We start from the raw sequence: 24,241 nt of genomic DNA, 5'->3' as shown, positions 1-24,241 counted from the left end.
CTAGTAATAGCCAGTAAAGTCTTCGGTGTCAGCACATACAAAAACACGCCTCACCTCCTCTCTCAGCGTGGCCAGCAACTCCCAAGAGGCGGCGTTGTCGATGGTGTAGACGAGGAGGAAGGCATCGCTTTGTCTGATGGCCAGCTCTCTCATGGCAGGGAACTGGTGTGTGCCTGACGTGTCCAGCAGGTCCAGGATCAGTATCTCGCCCTCGATCTCGTACTCCCCCCGGTGTAGCTCCTCCACTGTGGGCTTGTAGTTGGTGATGATCTGGCGAAAGAGGGAGAGAACGCGAATGAGTTATGGTGATGATGATGATGATGGCTCTCATTGTATCCCTTCCATGGTGGGCTTGTAATTGGTGATAATCTGTTCAAAGGAGTATGAGAAGATAAGAGAGAGAGGGAGAGAAGATCAGAGAGGGGGAGAAACAGAGAAAGAGTCTTCTTGATCTCGTACTCTCCCAAGTGTAATTGGTGATGATCTAGGGAGGGAGAGGAAGAAGTTTGTGGGTTTGGTGGCAGAGAAGATTTAATAGTTGTTGGTGTTTGTATCGCTTTTACATACATACATACATACATACATATATATATATACATACATACACATATACATGAATACATACATACATTATACATACATACAACTCACTGCCGAAATTCAATCCGACGAGGAAATGGCGAAGGGGAAGGAAGGGAGGAGAGGAGTAAGTAAAGGAAATAGACCCCGTGAATAGTAAAGGAGACCTGGAAATGGAAAGCGATGCCGGAGAGAGAGAGAGAGGGGGGGGGACTATAGACGCCCATAAATCCATCAGTAACTTTTTGATTGTTTACGTTTGAGATTTTGACCTATGTTGATATGGTGATTATTATTTTTGTTATTATTATTATTATTATTATTTTATTATTATTATTTGCGTAAATTCCCTCATCTCTCATATCCCAGCTTCATGTCCTTTCCTCCTGGGACACCATTAGTATGTCCCAAAATGGATGCCGTCCCGTGCAAATATAGAAACTCTGATTTTATATTTACATTTAAGCGGGTGTGTTCCTTATTCACACACACACACACACACACACACACACACACACACACACACACACACACACACACACACACACACACACACACACACCTTCCCTCGTGCGTTGCCTGCATTTTGGTAAGGGTGGGTCAGCTTTAGGATGGAGTCTGGGGGTTTGTACTGCCTTTGTGTCATGCACCCTTACGTCCTCTCTCTCTCTCTCTCTCTCTCTCTCACACACACACACACACACACACACACACACACACACACACACACACACACACACACACACACACACACACACACACACACACACACACACACACACACACACACACACACACACACACACACACACACACAATCCTGCCCCTCATGCATACACGCACATACCTACAATCTCTCTCTCTCTCTCTCTCTCTCTCTCTCTCTCTCTCTCTCTCTCTCTCTCTCTCTCTCTCATCCATATCTTACCATAATATCGGTTTACCTAATTCATTCGGTAAGTGAAGCCATCAAGTACCTCGCTGTTGCACTCCATTAGGCATTTCCAGAGAGAGAGAGAGAGAGAGAGAGAGAGCGAGAGGGGGGGGGGCGGTCCAGTGTCCAGCCAATACCAGATTACTATTAAAGGAGCGCTGTGGTCCTCACTGCTTTACTGACTTTCTCCCTTGCATGAAATCACAGTATGAAAGAAATCCCAACTTTATTTTTTTTAACACAGGATAGACAGATGAGAGGAAAAAAGAGATAAATCCTAACTTTTTTTTTTTAAGAGGAAAGGCAGTTGGTGAGAGGTTAAAGTGGAATGAAATTTTGATACTGAAAGTCAGATGAATAATTAATATTAAAAGTTCTCTGTACTCGTTAATAGCAATAATAATAATAATAATAATAACAATAGTAATAATAATAATAATAATGACTCCAAAAGGTTAAAAAAAAAAAGCTGATGACCATTTTGGGTTTAATTCCCGTGTTCCTTCGTCTTTTATTTCTCTTCCAAATTTCCCATACAATTTTCGAACGCTGGAATACTTCACTCCCGTATATTTTAGCCACACCACACACCACACCACACCACACCACCCTCTCACACCATCCCATACCATTCTTTCACATCACACCACACCACACCACACCACACACCAAGCTCACTATCTGAAAGGCCCCGAAGCTCCCCCATCTGTCACACTTTACTAATTAATTTCAGGTTTCCAAGACTGAGTTCATTATATTTGTACCCTGTCCCAAAATGGTGTAAATAAACTTTTGACTGCTTGTGTACCGTAACATTTTCCTCTAATACATAAAAATTTTTCTCATGGCGTTAACAGTAACCAAGGAGACGCAGACACACGGCTTCCAGGTCTAAGGGGGAGGGGGAGGGAGCCGTGGGGGGGGGGACTGCATTGTCAGATAGAGTTTGCAATCTTACGAAAAGTTTTAGAGAGAAGGGGAGGGGAGGGAGGACTGCGTGGAAGGACTTGTTGGTGAGGTGCGAGGAAAGAGGTTCGCACTTCTTGTACCCGCTTTGTATCTCAGTTGTACAAGTTAAGAATAAAGAAAGAAAGAAAAGAGAAATTAAAGAAAGAAGTCAACCGTTTAGTCCTTGATGTTCGCGGGGCAACCTATAAAGAAAGTGCTGAAGTGTGTGTGTGTGTGTGTGTGTGTGTGTTTTCGACTCCAGACACAGGAATCCACCTACATACGAGCAGATGGCACCACAGACCCTCACATTTCACCTCTTGGGCGCTAATTGCCTCGCCTCTTAATCGTAACAGGTGTGCCGGTATTAGTTTAAGAGATCTATCTAGGGGGGTCTTGTGTGCCAGCAGCGAAGACTGGTATATTCGTACCTGGTGTGACGCAGAATCTCCCGGCAAAATTAATTCCAATCTTCAATGCCACTCTTGTATTTATCTCCACTACTTCTTCAGGCCATTGTCGGGTCCAGGTGTTGCTCAGGTGGATATACTGTAATCGTTTGCTGGTATGGTGTGTTTGTTCTAACCTGGCAAAAACCCCTAACCCCTTTCAGCTCAGTTGATGGCCTGGTATAGTCAGATTGGAGCGTTGTATTTGACTAGTAACCAGGGAGACTGATTCCTCTTTCAGTTCAGTTGATGGCCAGGTGTAGCCAGATGACAGAGTTGATTTGACTAGTAACCAAGGAATCATTCGTCTTTCGGTTCAGTTGATGGCCAGGTGTAGCCAGATGGGAGAGTTGGTTTGACTAGTAAGCAAGGAGACTCATTCCTACGGCACAACTAAGGCTTAGCAGATTTCATGGAACCACGATTAAGAATGCACATTGTAGGAGTGGACATGCTATTTGTTAGGTGAGGTGGGAAGCGCAATGAAAGTTAACGTACCTACCTAAGTGCCGTCCAGCCCTAGTAAAGAGCCATCGACATTGCTTTATTACACGTACCTTTATCGAGCTTTATCATGATTTTTTAGGCAAACGTTTTCCTCTGCTAAATACAACTGTTAGATTATACTCTGAATGAAAGGCCTACATAAGTGACGTCCGGCATGATATAGACAGACAGACACAAATATAGATAGATAGATAGATAGATAGATTGTTAAATTGACAGATAGTTTATTTATCTAACCAACATTACATCCATTCACTCTCCAATGAGACCCTCAGAATCAATGATTGTGCTGCCTGCAGGGATATATATTTGATTGGTTTTGTAATTTTAAGCTTAACACAGACAGACAGACAGACACACAGATAGATAGATAGATTGACAGATAGATAGATAGATAGTTAATTAACCACACCAGCATGAAAACCTCCAGAATCTGTTATTGTGCTGAATACAGGGATAAATATTTCATTGGCTCTGTAATTTTGAGCTTCACATACAGATAGATAGACAGACAGACAGACAGGTAGCTAGATAGATAATTAACCACACCATCATTAAAACCTCCAGAATCAATGATCGTGCTGCCAACAGGGATATGCATTTGATTGGTAGTATAATTCTCAGCTTAACTCTCAGCCGGACATTGTCGTGAATGTATATGCAGCCATTTTCATTGGGCGTTGATGATTGTTCCTCCAAGTTTAGTCTTTTTATTTCCTGTTTATGATGATGATGATGATGATGATGATAATGATGACTGAAGCTGGGCAGTGTTGATAGTTTTTCCAAATTTACTGATTTCATTTCTTGTATGTTAATGATGATGGTGATGATGATGGTGGTGATGATGACTGGACGCTTTTAATATTTCCTCCATATTTACTGTTTTCATTTCTTGTTTGTTAATGATGATGATGATGATGAATACACAGCGATACCTATTTTTTTTTATTTTTTTTTATTTTTTTTCAACTAGTCGAAGGGTTTTGTCCCTCTGCAGTTTTTTATGTAGCTCATTGGCAGAATTATGACAATACTAAGGCCCCACATCCCGCCCGTACCACTTCATCGTGACTAGCACCATATTCCATACTAGTTTTACTTCGACTTGGCCCAGATTTTCATAGTTTGCAGTTTATTTCACATAGCTCAGTGGCAGAATAAAACAAGACAGTGCTGTGCATCCATATCATAGCACTTCTTCATGACTAGCATCATATTCTAGAGTTAATCTATTACTACAACTCAGCACTTAAGATAGAGAGATGATAATTTTAGGCCAAGTTGGAGTTAAAAGGGTATAGTGTTAATCCATTGCTGCATTCGAGATGGAGAGATGGCAATTTTAAGCCCAACTAAAATTAACAGAGTTGAGATCTGCTGAGAGTGGCTAGTTTAAACCCAGTTAAAGTAAACAGACTGCAGATCCAATACCAGCCTCCAGCCCACTCACCCACCACCACAACCAAAGCCCATTCAAGCCAGCTGGATTCTGGAGCAAACACGACTTTATCAGCTGCACGTGACGGCCCCCGAGAATTAGGTTCAGTGACAGTGCAGGGAGGCTCCACATTCACTCCCTTCTCCTCATCCACCTTTCCACAAGCCCTTCATCCACCCTTTATAAACCCCCTCCGTTCTTTACTCATCTTGATTTTGTCTTCCTGTTCCCCTTCCTCCCCCACTTCCTCATTATTCCTCTCATTTACCTATCTTCATATTGTCTTCCTGTCCTCTCCCTCCCCCCCTACTTCTACATTCCTATTCCATCCACATCTTACCCGTCCTGACTTCCACCCCTCCACTCCCACTCCACTCCACCTCCCCTCCCACTCCACCTCTACACTCCACCCTTTTGTTTCTCTGCCAGTGCACTTTCTGTTTCCTTTACACCCCATCTTATCCCCCCTCCCACACACTCCCATCCTACCCCACGTTTGTGTCCCAACCCACTTCCGCCTTCCTCAGCCTCCCACTCACGTCAGTTCCACGCCTCGCTCCCACACTTCTCCCCACCTCCTTCACACTCCTTTTCTCTCTCTCCCTAGAACTCCAGCCTCAGTTTCCCAACCTATTCACACTTTCCCCGTTCCCACCTTTCATTTCCTTCCCCACCAGCCTCCCGCTTCTCGTTACTCCTCATCTCCCCTCCCATATTCCGTTTTTCACCTTTCTCACTTTTCTTACCTTAAATTCATAGCATTAAATTTCATAATAATATTCTTTGGTATAACTCCTCTGTCCCCAGTCCTTGCATTCCCCGGCTATCCTTCCACCTTCCCCTCCACCCCATTCTAGGTCTCCCTCCCTCTCCACCCTCTCACCCCCTCTCTCCTTCACCCTACCACCACCACCACCACCACAACTCCATCACCATCCTATCTTCCGCCTGCATATGCCTCTCTCTATTCCGTCCCATACCCTCTCCCCCTCCCATACCATCCACTCACTTTCCCTCACTTTCAAGCCAAAATCACAAAAACCTCGACTCTTTCCATCTGAGTGAATCGCTAAACCAAATATCCGCCTCAGCAGAAAGTGAAGTTTTATTAACATCGGGTCGCAAAGTGGAGAAATGCGGCGTCTGTTTGTCCATGAACTGTGAATGTCGAGCAGAAGGGAAGGACGGTAAGCTGAAAGAGTGGGTAGACAGGTGCTGAGAAGTTGTGTGTTTGTGAGTGTATGTAGCCAAAATGCGTGCACACACACACACACACACACACACACACACACACACACACACACACACACACACACATCCGCTTGTGTGTATATAAGGTTAAGATCCTGCATTAAGCACTTACAGTGGCGTCCCCATTATAGCTTCCCGATAGTCAATATGATAAGGATAGCAGGATATCGACGACCGGCAGGATACTGGGTGTAGGAGAGAGAGAGACAGAGACAGAGACAGAGACAGAGAGAGCGTCCAATGTAATCGCTTGGAGGGAAGGGACTTTTGAAGCAACCTGTTCTTCCCTAGCTCAAGAAAATCGTGTGTTGATGCCAGGAAAGAAACAGAAAAATCCTCTTCGTAGGGCAGAGTTTGGTGAAGTTTAGTTTTTATCCTTTTAATTAGAGGAGACTTTTCAAGCTTAAATTAATCGTCTCGAGATAGGTAGAGTAATCCTGTAACTCCATTTTGTTAAGTGCTAATTATCTGCTACCTACATCAAAATTACTTAATGGTAAAATTTTGTAATAGTCTTTTTCCGCCTATTACGTCCTTAAAATCGTCTTAGAATATTTTGGACTTCCTTTGCCCTGTGTCCTGTTAAGAAAAAATATATAGGAAATGTAAAAAAAATTGGGCACCCCTTCTTGAGCCAGGAAACAAGTCAGCAAGAAACGGGAAGTAGGAAGAAAGGACGACCAGTAAATGAAAGACTTATTCCCCGTGAAACAATAGCGACTCCTTAATCCCAGTCAAACAATAGAGATTACTGACTCGTGGGAAACAATAGACTCCATTTTAGACTCCTTTAGACTCAAGTTTCCCGTAAGACAAAAGAGATTCCGTACTCCTGGGAAGGGCCTCAAGGAAGGGGAAGACGCATAAAGTGTATAGCGATTCGGTGTTTTGAAATACTTATTGGCCGGAGGTGGGGTGGGAAAAACCTGACGCAAGCAAGGATGAGCCGAAAGGACGGGGGGATTTGGGTCTATATCTGCTTGGCCCAGTTTCAAGGCCCCCGGGAGGATGGAGAGAGAGAGAGAGGGGGGGGGCGGAAGAAGAATGCCGCCTCCCTCTCTTATGCAAGGAGTTAGGATTGGAGGGAATGCGGATCGTCTGAAATTGAGATTAGGGAGAAATGCTGCTACAAGTGGATGAGTGAGGAATGAAAGTGGATGTTCAGAGGAGGAAGATTGTGTGTGTGTGTGTGTGTGTGTGTGTGTGTGTGTGTGTGTGTGTGTTAGTTCAGTTAAAGTTTTGAGCGATTATATTGGCTTTGATTCAACCACAGGGCCGCCCATTTCTGCTTTATTTTTTTTCTTCCTGTTGCCAAATTACTTCACACAACTTATAAAAGACTAATCAGATTGACCATAAAAGACTAATCAGATTGGCCTGGTTAAATGTTGCCTTCATGGTCGCCTTCACTGCTCCTCCCTGCTATACTCCTTTCACCAAAACTTAACCTTGATTTTCGTCCTTTTGCGGCTCTTTTCACGTAACAAAGTGTCAGAATAAAAATACTAGGCCTCTACATCCTTGACACAGCACTTCTTCGTGACAGGCCTTTTATTCTAGTGTTAATTTCCTGTTATAAATCCGTATACAATATGGAGAGAGATGGCAGTTTTTAGGCCAAGTTAGAGTTGACAGAGTTTAGAAAGCTTTCCCAAACTGAATCAAGTCATCTGTTGGCAGTAAGAATAAGCTACAAAAGACGTCATCGCCCTGAAGGGGTTAAGGAAAGCCCCCTCCAACCCCCTAAGTTCGGAAAAAAATAGCCAAAGATGAAAAAATTCGTCTGGGGGAAGCAGGTTGAAAAAAAAAAAAAAAAAAAAAAAAAAAAAGAAAGAAAGAAGATAACATTATTCCCTCGTGCTCACAAGCCTAAAAGCTCTTCCGTTCGCTAAAATTCAGCAATCCAGCGCAAATTGAGAGAGAGAGAGAGAAGAGGGGGGGAGGATAAGGAAAAACCACCAGAGATTCTGAAAACAATAGTGGAAAGATGTGGAATTAATTACGCTGTGGAAAAATAATGCATGCTGAAATTAGTGGGTCAGAAAAAGTATATATATTAAAAAAAAAAAAAAAAAAAGCTGAGCGTTGTGTGAGCAAGGAGGATTTCCGGCGTGGAAGAGGGGGCTTTGTTGGGGTGGTGTGTAAACGAGAGAGAGAGAGAGAGAGGAACAGGTTGGCAATACTCGAGACTGAATAAAAAAAAATAATAGTAATCTTTTTTTTTCACGCAGGTAAGGAGAGAACAACACCGCAGCGCCATCTTGCAATCCTCCTTATTTTCCTCTGCAGACTGAGGTAATGTATATTATCGATTTCCTCTTCACTGTAAAATTTGTGTGTGTGTGTGTGTGTGTAGCTTGTTTTTCTTTGTTTAATGTTTGTTTCCTTAATTGTGTTAGTTTGATTTTCCTCTGTCCTGTTTTGCACAGTGTTCAAATTTGCTCTCCCATGACATATTCTGTATAGTGTTTACATGCAGACAGGTGTTGCCACTCTCATCTTGCCCCTGTCATCGTTGTGCACAAAGGCCGTCAGTATGGTGATCAGGGCACGATATGCATTCACCAAGCCTGTGTTGGCATATATATGAGCTCTGTATAACACAATCACCACCTACACGTGTCGCTTTGCCCAAATTTTTTTACTGGATTAATCGGCCAGTTCGCGCCAATGTAATGTATAAATATAGGGTGATTTCCTACACTGAGGGGCAAGAATAACGCCAATATATCCGTTATTAGCGAATGGATTGAAACGAAAGTCCATATATACAAACTTGAGTCTGTGTCAAAAATATTCTGTGTTTTAGAACTCTCTGACGTTGAGATGAAAGGAGATGGAAAAGCTGGAAGTGAAATTCTGTTCTTCCACCAGCGAGGCAGTGAGTGGGCTTCAGGGAGCCACCTTCACTGAGCCATAGTTTTTTCACACTAACCTGGCCTAGATTTCCGACCTTTTGTGGCTTATTTCGCGGAGCTCACTGGTAGAAAGAGACAGTGCTACGGCTCTACATACTTTCCACAGCACTTCGTCGTGACTAGCATTATATTCTAGTGTCGCACTGCAGTACAACGCAGCATTCAAGATAGATGGCAATTTTAGGCCAAGTTAGAGTAAAAAGACTATGGTGATCATGCTGTACTCGATAACTGACCGCGCAGTCTTAATGGTCATGATTTAGCTCACGATTCTTTCCCTTGTTGTGGAGTCACCTTCAGAGGAAAGGATTAAAAAACAAGCCTTATACAGTTAATTAACGAAAAAGGAACAATAAGAGCGAGAATACAGTCATCCCAGTGAATAAGGTGCACCGAAAATCCGCTAGTTTGAGGCACCGAGATTAATAGTGCTTAAACCCTGAATGAAATAGGTTTTGAAATTTGGTGTAACTGTGGACAAATAGTAATGAATTTAAGGTTGTATCAAATTTCACTTCATTCGTTTCGTTAGTGACAAAAATATCGTAATTATTATGGGTCTCTTTTTTACTGAACATATTGTGTAGTACTGGAGCTTATGTAATGTGTACATGTGAGTATGTAGATGTGTGTGTGTGTGTGTGTGTGTGTGTGTGTGTGTGTGTGTGTATGTGTGTGTGTGTGTGTGTGTGTTGCTGCCTGACAACCGCACCGAGGCATGAAAGGACGGGTGGGGGATTGGGGGAAGGAAATGGAGGGGGAATGGGAGAGATGGGGAGAAAGGGAGAAGAAGGGGGGAAGGAGAGGAGCGAGGGGAGGAAGCGATTGGATGGCAAAGCCAATGGATAGGGGGGAAGGAAGGGGGAAAGGAGTGGAGGAATGAAAGAGAAAGGGTAGGGAGAGGGAAGGAGGCGGGGGAGAAATGGAAGGTGAAGAGAGAGAGAGAGAGAGAGAGAGGGAGTGAGAGAGAGAGAGAGATAATATGGCAGGGTGCAATTATGTCTCAGCACCCCCCCCCCCACCTTGCTGACAACAATGACACCAAGGTAACACATGCGTTAATTAACCTGTCCTGTCTTGTAACCTGCCCTGCCTTGCCCCGTTTCCTTGTCCCCCCTGCCTTACCTTGCTCTCCTATCTGCCTACCTCGTACTGTGACCTGCCCTGCCTTGCCCCGCCCCGCCATGTCCTGCCTTGTCCTGCTCCCCGAACCTCCCTACTTCATACTGTGACCTGCCCTGGCGACCGTACCTGCCCTGTTATCGCTCAGCTGTCCTAGTACCTTTACCTGCCCTGCTGCCCTGATTTGTGTGTGTGTGTGTGTGTGTGTGTGTGTGTGTGTGTGTGTGTGTGTGTGTGTGTGTAAGTGGGGGGCAGAGCTATTTATTCACAAAGAAGAAACTGAAAACTGAAAGCGTATGAAAGTGCTCATTTATAAACACTGGATTTTATGAATGTGTGGGTATGTGTAAGTTGCAACGATTACGATAAGGACGTCGTCGTACTGAAAGGGTTAAGGTACAAACTCTTCGTAAGACACTTTTATACGTTGTTCGTAAGATCTGCATAGACTTAAGGTTTATTTGACCCACGAGAGAGCAAGGAATATTGTAAATTTTGGCTGAGATTAACAAATATAGATAAAAAAAACAGAAGAGGAGGAAGAACACAATGAAGAAGAAAAACAAGAAGAGGAAGAAGAAGAGGAGGAGGAGGAAGAAGAAGAAGATAAAGAAGAAGAGGAAGAAAATTACAAATGAAGACAAGAAGAAAACTGAGAGACAAAAAAGAAGATTTAGAGGAGTAGAAAACGAAAGGAAATCAAAAGCCAGAGCAAAAGAAAATAATTAAGAAAAAGAAAAGAACGTGAAGAAAGGGAGGAGGAAAGAGATCGGCGAAGATAAACGGAAGAAGGTGAAGAAGACGAAAACGCGCTTCACTGAGGAGGAAAACATGGAAGTCAGAAGGGAAACTCAGGTGCGTCACATCCTCATAAAGAATTAGGGTGGAAATTGGTGAAAGAAAGAGGAAGACAAGGAGGAGGAGTTTGAGGGATAGAGGAGGAGGAAGAAGAGGAAAGGAAGAGGCGAATGAATAAAAGAAGAATGGGTGGAAAGGAAGATGAAAGAGAGGAAGGGAATGAAATGAAGGGAAAGGAAATATATAATGAAATGGGGGAAAGAGGAGTAATAAGAAGAGAAGAATGAGGGAGAAAAGATAAAGGGGGAAATGAGGAGGAAAACAGAAAGAAGAAGATAGGGGCAGGAAAATAAGAGGAAGAGCGAAAGGTACAGAAGAAAAGAAAGAAAAAAAAAAGGAGGGGATAAAATGAGAGAAGAAGAAAGAAACAGAAGGAACAGGAGAAAGGCAGAGAGAGAGAAAGAGAGAGAGAAATGGCAGAAGAAAAGAGCAAAGAAAATGGGAAGGAAATAACACGTCTTAAGGTGGGTGTAGAAAGCTTGGGGGGCCAATTAGAGAAGTTACACAGGAGAGGAAACTGAATTAGAACCAAGTTTGGGTTTGAATGAACTGAAAATACAAAGGAGAAAAATAGTTACCTTAGGAAATTTGGAGGAAAAGTTAATAACAAATAATGCTGGAACATAATTTTCCTTGGATGATTCTGTTACTAAAAATTAAGAACATGTTTAGGAAGAATAAACTCAAAAGATACTAAACTTTAGGAAGAAAATAAAAAGTAAGAGGACGAAAGACATACCATTTTTTTTTTTTTTTTTTGGGGGGGGGGGGCTGACAAGAGATAGAGATAGAAAAAATAAAGGTAAAAAAAAAAAAAAATCTCTAACCATCCATTCATCCATCCATCGATCCATTCAACCATCCATCCATCGATCCATCCATCCATCCATCCATCCATCCTTCAGGCAATCAATCCTCCTTCTCCTTCTCCCCCCCCCCCTCCCCAAGCATTCAGCCATCATCCTCTTTCCCGTATTACCCGTCAAAGGCCGACTTGATATTCCTGAGTGATGCAGGTTGGCAAGAATGTGGCCTCAGGCAACCAAACAACCCAACCCAACAACCTCCAACATCAGCCAGCCAACCCCAAATCTCCATCACCCAGCCAACCAACTTTCCCGCCAGTCAACCAGCTTACCTCTACCCTCCACCAATCAACCATCAACCCACCCAGTCAACCAGCCACTCAGTCATTTTATCAACTCATCAAACAACCAAGAAATTAATATCAATTTACATAGTCTTTCCATCAACAACCCATTTTCCTAACCAGTCAACCAGTTTACCAACTCGTAAACCAATCAGTCAAGAAGCCAACCAAATAACTAATTAACTCTCTGTCCAATTCATCAACTACCCTACAATCAATCAGTCAATCAACAAACAAGCCAGGACAACCAATCAACACTCTAGCCAATGCATGACCTACCTCACCAACCAGTCAGTCACTCATTCCAGTACCTATCAGTCAACCACTTATGCACCAAATCAACCGTGTAACCACTCAATCAACCAATCCTCCTCGTTCCTTCCGCAGCACGCAACCATCCGCCTCTTTCCCGTAATGCCCGTCAATGGCAGCCTTAATATTCTTGAGTGATGCTGGGTGACAAGGACGCTTCTGCCATCATATTTCTTGTTCTTTTTTTTCGGAGGGGAGGGGGAGGAGACAATATTCTTGGTTTCTGGAAAAATGTATTGGATTATTTTTCTTTTACTTCTTTTTATATTTTATTAATGCGTTTATCTAGATAATTGTTTATTGATCTACTTTTATTTGTCCGTCTCCATCTTTATCAGTTTATTTGTCATTCTCCATCATTATCTGTCAGGCAGTCTTTTTACTTGTTTATCTGTTTATATATACATTTGAATTTTGTTCTTGAAAATATCCCTTGGGGAGTTGAGGGACCTTTTTACTCAACCTCGAGTATATGAAATTGAATATATCTGTTAAAATTTCACGCCTTTTTCACACGTTTTGAATATTAGAAATGTTTTAGGCAATATTTTTTTTTTCCATGTGGCACCAACTCCCGGAAGAACTTTCGGCTCAAACGCTGCAATATTGTCCTCTTGAGCTTATTTTTGGAACTCTGTCAATCGCATTTTACGTAACTTTCCTGAAGAAGATTTTTTGGACCTCGTCTCCTTTCCATCTCAATCTTCCATATTACATTTCTCCACTCTTTTTTTTTTTTTAGAATTTTGTCTCAGTCGAGTTTTTAAAAAGGTATTCTGTTCACTAGAGTGTATACTTTGATTTCTGTCTGAGTTCCGTCTTCCTCCATAATTGTCTGTCTCTGTCCTTCTCTTTTTAATGGTATTCTCTCTCTCTCGTATGCTTCTTTACGATTTTCTGTCTCTCATCCTTCTTTGTTATTTTCTACATATGTTACATCTTTCTTCGCGTTTTCCATTTCTCTGTCGTCCTCCCTCATTATTTTCTGTGCTTGTCCCTTCCTTGTTTCTTTCTGTGTGTTCTTATCCTTAATAATTTTTTGTCTGTGCCTCATTCTTCTTGATAGTTTCATACGTGTTAATCCAAGGAAGACTTTAGTGATGTTTCTATAGTTGTAAATATTCCTGTCGGCCTCAGTATTTCCTCTGACACGTATTTTATGACAGTCACTCTCTCTTCTTATAATACATCCATCCATACCAATTTATTTTTGAAAATTTGTCGCCTACCCAATTTTCTCATTAAGTCTGTCCTCTCACCTTACATTTTTAGTACTCCTTACCATTCCAGCTTGTCATGGCTTTTTTTTTTTCTCCTGTGGCGTGTATTTTTAAGCCCAATATATTTTTTTTTAATGTATCCACCTCCTCTCCTGAGATGTCGTTTCTGTCTCCTGGGTCTTATTATTAGAACTGTCTCCAATCCGTCCCCCATAATGGTTTTCCTGGCTCCCCTGTGCCCTGCTTTCGCCATCAGAGCAGCTAAATCGGCCGAGTTGATCACCCCTCTTCCTTCACGCAGCGGGTACCATTTCAGTCCCCTCTTCCTGGACCATGCCTTTCATCTTGTGCTGGCTCCCTCCTTCCCCTTTCCCTGTCGCTCTGTTTTTGCTTGTGTTTTCTCTGTCTCTTCTCTATCGTCCTCTCTCCTCTCCCCTCCTATCCTCTCCTGTCATATTCTCTTTTTTTTTTTTTCCTCATATTTTCTCTCCTCCTCCTTTTTCCTCTTCTCGTCTCTTCTCACTGCTTATTTTCTCTTCTCTTCCTGCTCTTCTTTACCTCAGTGGGTACTTACAGAGTCCATTCTTCTCGGACCGTACCTTTCATCTTGTTTCTGTCCGTCCTTTCCCCGCCTCCCCCCTTCTCTCCCCTCTTCCCCCCTTCTCTACCCGCCTCATCCCTTCTCTCCTCCTTCCTCCACCCAAACCGCGTCTTTTTTTCTCTCCTCCTCCTCCTCCTCAGCGGGTACCATAGGAATAATTTCTTCCTAGACATTTCCTTTCATCTTGTTGCCCCCCCCTCCCCTCCCTCACTGTCTGTCTCTTGCTCTTCTCTTCTTTGCGCTTCATTTCTCTTCTCTCACTTTATCTTTCTCGTTTATCTCTCGTTTTCTCCCCTCCTCCTCCTCCTCCTCTCATGTCACTTCACTTGACTCCTGCTGCCTCATGTCACTCTCCCAACCCCGCCCCCTTCTCTCACTCTTCACTCTCTTTAATCATCGTTCTCTCCCTCCCCCTTTCCCTCTCTCTTTAATTACGTTCTCTGTCCTCTCCCTCTTCCTTCTTGTCCCTTCTCTTCTCACCTCTTATCATCTCCTCTGTTTACTCTCATCCTTTCACTTCCCTCCGCTTCCTTCTTCGTCTCTTCTCTCCTCTCCCTTCTCTTCCCTCCTCTCCTCTCCTCTCCTCTCCCATAATGTCATGTCGCATCCTTCTTGCTTTCTCTCATGTCACTTTCACGTCTCCCTCTCTCTCACTTTCATCTCAGTCCTGTCATTTTCACCTTCCCCCTTTCGTGTTTATGCCGCCTCTCTCCTCTTCATTCTCTCTCTCTCTCTCTCTCTCTCTCTCTCTCTCTAACATACATCATTGTTTTCATCCCTTTCTCACTATTTTTTTTTTGTATACCTCCCTCTCACCACATTTCGCACACACACACACACACACACACACACACACACACACACACACACACACACACACACACTCTCTCTCTCTCTCTCTCTCTCTCTCTCTCTCTCTCTCTCTCTCTCCCCTCCTTTACCACACGCCTTCTCATCCACTCTCAGTCTTCCACTTCCCCCTCCTCCTCTTTCACACTCATCAATTCTTATCTCAGCACTCCCTCTCCCTCCCCTTACCTTTTGCTTCCCCCCTCCTCGTTCACCACATTTCCACACACCCCTCTCACTCATCTGCCCTACTCTTTTGCCATCACTTCCCCCTCCCTAACTGCAAACAATTCCCTCCCTCTCCTCCCTTCCCCCATCCCTCCCCCCTCTGCTTCCACTCCCTTTCAGCCAGCACTTTCCCCATCCTCTTTCTCACCCTATCACTCTCACTCACCCCTGTCCTTTCTGCCATCCACTTTCTTCACCACCCTTCTCCCCTCCTCTTTCCCCTTTCCTTTACCTTCATTCCTTGCTCCTCTCCCACCTCCCCATCTCTCTCACCCAATCATCCTTTCATTCAGTGTCGGCACCTCCCTTCCCACTCCCCATATCCCATCCCCCTGTTTCCCATCTCTCCTGTACCCCCTCTCTCCCTCCTCCACTTCCAGACTCCCCCTTTCCTCCCCTACTTTCTCCTTCACCTTAATCTCCCACCCTGTCCTTCCTTCACTCTTCCACTCCCCCCTTTCCCACCTCCCTCTCCCCCCTTTCCATCCCTTCCCCTCCCCTTCCCTTCTAACTCACTTCCCCCCCTCTCTCACTTCCCCATTCTCCACCACTCCTTCACCCCGCCCTTCCTCTCCCCTGCTCTCCCTTCCCCATCCTCTCCCCCTCCCTCACTCTCCCCTGCTGTCCCTTCCCCACCCTCACTCCCCCATCCTCTCCCCCTCCCCCACTCTCCCCGACCCTCTCTCCCTCATCAGTCGCCGTGTCCTGTGTGTCAGCTCTTCATTAGGTTAGGGATCAAAGAGGCTCATTTACCTCAGGCACCCCTGCTACAGAGAGCCCAGGAATGCAGGGGATGGTTAACCTTAGACTCTTCTTTCCTGCGACTATAACATGTTGGGAAAAAAAGAAAATGGGAAGGAGAGAGAGGGAAACAGGAAACAGGGAAAAGAGCGTGAGACAGTGAACTAAATTGTCTTTCCTCTCACTGTGTCAGGTAAGAAAAGGAAAGAAAGAAGCAAGTCAGAAAAAAAGAAAGGAAATCATGAATAAAAAAACCAAAAAGCAAGTGTGGTCAGCCCTCCATTTTTTTTCCTTTGGCTGTTACGGGTGTGAATAAAAAAAAAATCGTGAAAGGAAAAAACAAATAGATTGAACAAAAATAAAGTTGGAAAGCAGGGACCAGTAAATTTCAAACTGTTGTCTCCTCTTCCTGGTTCAAAAAAAAAAAAGAAAGAAAGAGAGAAAGAGAAAAAGAAGACAAAAGGAGGAAACAAGACGAGATGCATAAAAGATGGAACAACAGGAGTCAGTGACCCCAAACTTCTCTGACGTGTTTGAAAAAAAAGAAAAAGGAAAATGTAAAGAAGGAACCAGAATAGACAAGGAGGAAAGAGGACAGAAACTACAGAGAAAGAAAAAGGAAAAATAAGGGATGACAAGAAATAATATGCAAATAAAATGACGAGAGAAGAAGAGTAGGTAGGCAATGGAAAGACAGAAACTGAAAGAGAAGCAAAAGAAGGGAAGAAGAAGTTTAGGCAGTCAAAAGATGGAAAAATAAGAAATATGGAGAAGAGATAAAGAGAGCACAAAAAGGGGAAAAGAAAAGAGGAAGAAAGAGGAGATAAGAGGAAAAGGAGAGAAAAAAAAAAGAATGAGATTTTAGAAAGAAAAGAGTGAAACATCAAGACCACAGAAAATATGAAAATTAAATAAAAGGATGAAATATACCAGAGGAAAAGAAATAAGGTAATTTATTAACTGTACCAGATTTCCTCACTTCTATTTCAAGATCATTAGAGGTATATTCCATTTGTCACTAAATCATTCCTCCTGCTGGGTAGATCTTTTCTCTCTTAATATTTCATTTTCAGTCTCCCAACACACATATACGTAACTCCCCACACCTATTCAGCATCTCCCTACACCTCTCCCCACACCTGTCCTACACTCCCACAGTCTCCCCACACCTGCCCTACACTTCCACATTCTCCCCACACCTGCCCTACACTCCCACAATCTCCCCACGTCTGTTCTGCACCTCCCAGCACCTCTCCCTACACTTGTCTTTGACTGTGTCCTCGCCAAATCCCTGGTGGCGGGGTCGGGCGAGAACTCTGATGGGTTACAATAAACAGAACTCCCGCCCACACCAGCAAGCTTCTGGTGTGCACGCAACCTTACACTTCCCCACACCATTCTTAGCTCGATACCCCTCCGCTGTCCACACTTCCCCTCTCCTTACTCCTCCCCTCTCTACATACTCCCCCTTTCCCCACACCTCCCCTCTCTCCACTCATCTTTACAGGAGCCAATAACCATTATCCCCACACTTCGTTTCTCCCCACTTCCCTCACCTCGCTTGTCCCCACACCTACCTCTTTCCCTCCCGTCCCCTCCCCTCTCCTCTCACCTCCCCTAGTCTTCACAGGAGCCAATAATCTCCCTCTCCCCCCAAGCCAGAAACCACTGCGCAGATTTGATGGAGACACTAGCAATTTGTCCGTCTTTTTTGTGATTTGCTGTTCGCGCACTGATTTCTCTCTCTCTCTCTCTCTCTCTCTCTCTCTCTCTCTCTCTCTCTCTCACCAGTACCTCCCTCTCCAACCTCTCTCACCCCTATCCCCCCACTCACACTTCCTATGGTGCCCCCCCCCCCCATGAAAGCCCTTTGTCACGTTCCCAGTCACCCCTGAGGCCCCCGTACCCCTCCCTTCGCCTGCGGGGGGTCCTCTGCCCCTCCCTCTTATGCACAGACTGTAATTTTTCAGCAGTTCACACCACCTGACACTGTGGATATGCATTTCATTTTAGTTACCGCTCTCTCTCTCTCTCTCTCTCTCTCTCTCTCTCTCTCTCTCTCTCATGTTAAGGGCCTTCTTTTCGATATCGTGGCTGTTTTACCTTCTTTCTCATTCATGGCCTGTCGGTTTTAATATTTTCTCTGTGGCTTTCTGTCAGTTTTAATGTCATTCTTAACGATGATCCGTGGCGTTTTGTTTCTCTCTCTCTCTCTCTCTCTCTCTCTCTCTCTCTCTCTCTCAGGAATATATATACAGACAGTCAGGTAATTTTCACACCTTCCAGCCTGGCACGTGACTTGGCAAATGATGGATCTTGTCTCCGTGTCAATTAGGTCTCGAGTTTTTTTTTTCTTTCTTTCTTTTTTTTTTTTTGGGGGGGGGGGGACGGGGGGGCTCGTGTGCGCTCTCGTCTCCTCCGACCTTGGCCTTTAGGATTATGGCGCGTCATTTCTTTACGGGCTGTCTCATTTCTCTACGGACTGTCTCATTTCTCTACGAGCTTTCTCATTTCTCTACAGGCCGTCTCCTTTCTCTACGGACTGTCTCCTTTCTCTACGGGCTGTCTCCTTTCTCTACGGGCTGTCTCCTTTCTCTACGGGCTTTTTCACTTCTCTACGGGCTGTCTCTGTTAAAAATCGCCTCTATGCATGGCCAATACATTACATAATTTGGTTTATGATGCGCGTAATTTTGTCAGTGTGTGTGTGTGTGTGTGTGTGTGTTTAGGTCTGTGGAATGTTTGTGACTTTTTTGTGGCTTTTTTTTATGGCTGTTCAGTAAGTGGTGCCTCTGTTGCTCTCTCCATGTCTCTTTATCTCTCAGAAAAATGTAAAGCTCTTCCTGTCAGTCTCCTACTTTTATGCTGTCCATTTCCTGTTCCCGGATCCCTTCCATCCTGTTCATGAGTGAGAAAGAAGGTTGTGATGATGGTGATGGTAATGGTGACTGATAATGATGGTGATGATAATGATGATGATGTTAATGATGGCGAAGGGTGACGATGAGGAGGAGGTTGATGACGATAATGATGATGACGATGATGATGATGATGGCGTGCGACCCTCACTCTTTCCTTCGTTACATATAAAATTTTTCTAGTTGCGTCATGATGCCGACAGCCTCTCCTGTCAGTCTGTTAAAAAAAAAAATGCATCTCCCGAACGTGACGATATGCGATGCTTGTTGTCTGCATGTCAGGGAGTTGGTAGGATTCTTTTTATCTCTGTATGGCTCTCGCTCTTATCTTTTCCTTTTCCCGTTCCTGGATAAGGGTGATGCTGTTAGTGATGATGATGATTAGAGTGATGATGATAATGATGACAGAAAGTGGTGATGATGATGAGGAGGAGGAGGATTAAAGAAGGATGATGATGATGATTAAAGTGATGATGATGATGATGATTAAAGTGATGATGATGATGATGATTAAAGTGATGATGATGATGATGATTAAAGTGATGATGATGATTAAAGTGATGATGATGATGATGATTAAAGTGATGATGATGATGATGATTAAAGTGATGATGATGATTAAAGTGATGATGATGATGATGATTAAAGTGATGATGATGATGATAATTAAAGTGATGATGATGACGATGATTAAAGTGATGATGATGATGGTGATGATTAAAGTCGTGATGATGATGATGATGATGATGGCTTTGTTGAGTTTCTGGGAGCTAAATTTAATCGACCGTCGTATGCATGAATGTAATACTTTTTTTTTCTTAATTCTACCCCAACGTTAACCATGATATTTTTTGACATTTTTCTGGTTTTTCTTGAGTGTAGTAAAATTTTAAGACGTTAGCCGAAGAAAAATGCAAGAGGAGTAAAGCAGCAAGTAAAGAGTTAAAAATTCTCTCTCTCTCTCTCTCTCTCTCTCTCTCTCTCTCTCTCTCTCTCTCTCTCTCTCTCACAGGTTCAGGTAGAGACAGATTAAAGCGAGTTGGTTTAAAAATGGCGGGTGTATCTTTTAAAAACAGAGGATAAAGAATTCATAATCCTTGCACAGAGGAGGAAAAGAAAGAGGAAGGTGGAGGGATTTAGCGGATTTATCTCAAAAGGCTTTATTCTTCAGGGATTGAGGGATTTCTGAACACCTCCTCCGTGCCGCTTTATTTCTGGATGTGTTACGTGCTTTTGTGTGTGTGTGTGTGTGTGTGTGTGTGTGTGTGTGTGTGTGTGTGTGTGTGGTTAAAAGATGAGGAAATGTGAAATAGTACAAGAATAATAACGCTGATAAAGTTAGAACAAGGGTTAAAAACAAAAAAAGAGGAGGAAAAAAGTTAATTCTTAAAAAAATGTAATATTCTGTAAGAACGCTGTCGATGTTGGAACGAAAAATAAAATTAAAAAAAATATCGAATCGAAAAAAATGGGTAACATCGTCTGTCGACATCTAGAATAAAAGAAGTAAAGAATCCCGTCGACATTAAAGGATAACTGGAGATTGTATTTAACTCATCATCATCATTATCATCAACAAAATCATCATCATCATCTTCATCATCATCAACATAATCATCATCATCATCATCATCATCATCATCTTTAACATCATCATCATCATCATCATCATCATCATCAATCACCTCCACCATAAACGAGAGAAAAAAAAAAAATAAGGCAAAACACAAACTAAGGAACGAAGCAAAATAAAAACACACAGCTCAGAAAAAAAAAAAAAAAATCAACCTTTGGCCTCTTCCTCGTACTCCTCCTCCCCCCCTCCTTTTCTCTCTCTCTCATTAGTGACACTGGAGGGCGGAGGGCAGTGAGCAGGACAGTAGAGGTCAGGCTGGGTCACTGATTGCATTATAGGGTCGGCCTCTGCGTGTCAGTAAAGGAGAGGCGGACTGGGGGGAAGTGACACCGGGTTCATTTGACACCTTCATGTGACACCATACCAGGGCTTTGTCAATAGGAAGGAGTGTCAGAGAGAGAGAGAAAGAGAGAGAGAGAGAGAGAGAGAGAGAGAGAGGTCCAAACTCAACTGACAGGATCAACCATCGTCTTTGTATTCTGTGAGGGGAGGAAATAGAGAGGCAGAGGGGGAGGGAGGGAGAGAAAGATAGGGAGAAATAGGAAGAGAGAGAGAGAGAGAGAGAGAGAGAGAGAGAGAGAGAGAGAGAAGGGAGACGAAGGGAGGGAGAGAGACATGAGAAGGCCGACAAAAAGATCTCTGTAGGAAGAGGAAGGGAGAGATAGAGAGGGAGAAGATGGAGAAGGAAAGGAGGAATGAAAATGGAGAGAAGGAGAGAGAGAGAGAGAGGAGGGGGAGCAGAAAGAAAAGATGAAGGAGAGGGAGGAGGAGGAAGAAAGGGAGAGAAAAGAGAGAGAAGGAAGAGGAGGAAACTAAATGGAGAAGGAAGAAAAAAAGAAGAGGGAAAAGGAGGAGGAGGGAGAAGAGGAGGTGATGGAAGACAGAGGAGAAGGCTAAAGAGGGATGAAGGAATAAAGAGAAAAATTTAAAGGGGTAAAGAGAGAGAGAGAGAGAGATTAAAGGAAAATGAGATATTCTTAAGATGGAAGAGGGGAGAGAGGGATAAGAGAAGAAAAATGATAAGGACAATGAAGGAGGAGGAGGAGGAGGGGGAAGAAGGTTGAGTAGAGGGATAAAGAGTGACCAAGAGAGACTGAGAAAAAGGAGAGAGAGAGAGGGAGAGGGAGATTCAAAGAGACGTGAGGTGACTGAACAACACCTTATACCTGAGTGACTTTCCCCGTCCACCTTTGTTTGTTTGGTCCACCTGTCTCCCTACGTCTCATAGGATGTATTTCAGGGGCCAGGTAGGATGAATTTCAGGGGCCAGGTAGGATGAATTTCAGAGCAGTATTTCGTCTGCTTCTCCCTCCCTAAAAAGCCTACTGTAACCCCCATTTACCTCTTCTGTCCGAGGTTGTCATTTATTTTTTAACGCAAGAGGTCTTTTTAATTTGAGTGATATAGTCTGGTAGAAGGAAAAATGTTATATATATAGGACGATTTCGGGCTCAGGGGGTTAAGTGGTATCCAGACTACCAGTACCACTAAATACATAATAATGACATCCGTAAACCTTCCAAAATCATTACACACACACACACACACACACACACACACACACACACACACACACACACACACACACACACACACACACACACACACACACACACACACACACACACACACACACACACACACACACACACACACACACACACACACACACACACACACACACACACACACACACACACACACACACACACACACACACACACACACACACACACACACACACACACACACACACACACACACACACACACACACACACACACACACACACACACACACACACACACACACACACACACACACACACACACACACACACACACACACACACACACACACACACACACACACACACACACACACACACACACACACACACACACACACACACACACACACACACACACACAGTAATGAAGCTAACAGGAAGGGTACACCAAACTTTACCACCCCCGCCAAACCTGAAAGAATGCCAGAGAGAGAGAGAGAGAGAGAGAGAGAGAGACGACCACGGTTAAGTCAGCCCAACTTTGATATTGAGGGTCACCAGATGCTTCCCCTCCCCTCCCCTCCCCTCCTATGCCCTCCCCTCCTCTCCTTTCTCTTCTCTCCTCTCATCTCCACTTCCCTACTCCTACCCTCGCTTCTCCCTTCTCATCTCCTCCTTTCTCTTCCTTTCCTTTCCCTCCCCTCCCCTCCCCCAACGCTCGTAAGGCAGTGATTTATTTTCCTGGCCAAGTTAGGGAAAGGGGGTCACCAGCACCATACATCGCGGTGTTCATGTAGGCCGTGGCTTGGGGGGGGGGGTAGGAGGCTTCGTAACACCTTTTTCATTGCGAATTATTCCGTCGATTACCCCTCAGCATCCTTCTGTAAATAACTGACGCAAATTATGTTGATATTAAAGCGATAGACATGAAATAATGGTGTTAAAGTGTAGGCCTATAATGGAAAATGAATCGATAAGAGAGAGAAGCAGTGAAGGAGGTGTCTCAGTCAGGATGCTGTGATGATGACGATGATGATGATGATGATGTTGGGGAAGCATCTCACTCATCCCTCTCCTTGTCATAAAAGATGCAGGATGAGGAAGATGAACGCGGAAGTTACAAGCAAAGGGAGAGATTAGCCTTCAGGAATTCAGAACAGTAAAACTAACTAAATAAATAAATAAAACTTAAAACAGAAAAAATGAATAAAAACTCACCTCGTCATAAAGGAACTGTGACACAATGGTACTTTTGCCGACCCTGGCGCCCCCCATGAGGGTCACCTGGTACCTCCGACGGGGATCACTCGCCTCCACCTGCACTCGCGGCGCCTCCCCCATCCTCTTGCAGTCACTGGGCATCTGAGGGACATACAGGAGCATTATTAGCAGGTGTGTGGGGGGTTTGACAGGTGTGTGGGAGTGAGATTTGGCAGGTGCGGAGGGGTGAGATTTGACGGTTGTGCAAGGGTGATATTTAACAAGAGTTTAGGGGTGAGATTTGACAGGTGTTTAGGGGTGATATTTGACAGGTGTTAAGGGGTGAGATTTGACATGTGTTTAGGGGTGAGATTTGATACGTGTGCAAGGGTGATATTTGACAGGTGTTTAGGGGTGAGATTTGACAGGTGTTTAGGGGTGAGATTCGACAGGTGTGGATATGAGTGACAGGTGTGAGACGAGAGGTTTTTTTATATCTCCGAAAGGTGAGGTTTGGCAGGTGTATCAGGCGAGTTTTAACAGGTGTGCATGAGATTAAGCTTGACAGGTGCGTAAAAATTAGTTTGGTAGCTGAATAAAAACACAGCAAAGACAGAATATTCATCTTTAAACTGCAGATGGTTGGATCGGTGTATAATGACGAGTTTGGCAGGTGGCTAAATGCAATGTTGTCTTAGATTATTATTTTGTCTTCCATTATTCGTAAAGAAGGAAAAACCGAACACACAATAAGGTTAAAATTCCACTTAAATACAAAACAAGTAATCGACCATCAAGAGTTTTTGTGTTTCTGGATTTTATTTTTTTTCTGGCTCTTCGTTTGCGTCCACTTGAAGTACGAGGCCAAA

General features: G+C 43.8%; 1 protein-coding gene across 1 annotated transcript in view; it reads right to left on the bottom strand.

The window, feature by feature from the left end:
- Positions 1–24,241, bottom strand: part of LOC145411360 (ras-related protein Rap-2a-like) — a 77,973-nt gene that overhangs the window by 10,209 nt on the left and 43,523 nt on the right. Inside the window, exons 3-4 of the mRNA XM_080281385.1 lie at positions 23,391–23,534; positions 55–270 (exon numbers count right to left, since the gene is read on the bottom strand). Coding sequence (XP_080137511.1) covers positions 55–270; positions 23,391–23,534 — 360 coding nt within the window. The remainder of the gene's footprint in view (positions 1–54; positions 271–23,390; positions 23,535–24,241) is intronic.

The sequence above is a fragment of the Coenobita brevimanus genome, chromosome 89, assembly GCF_032717465.1.
Source record: "Coenobita brevimanus isolate Jiangsu-jjx chromosome 89, ASM3271746v2, whole genome shotgun sequence".
Taxonomy (NCBI): Eukaryota; Metazoa; Arthropoda; class Malacostraca; order Decapoda; family Coenobitidae; genus Coenobita; species Coenobita brevimanus.
Note: the sequence above shows the minus strand (reverse complement) of the source record. Positions and strands in the feature narration are given on the sequence as shown.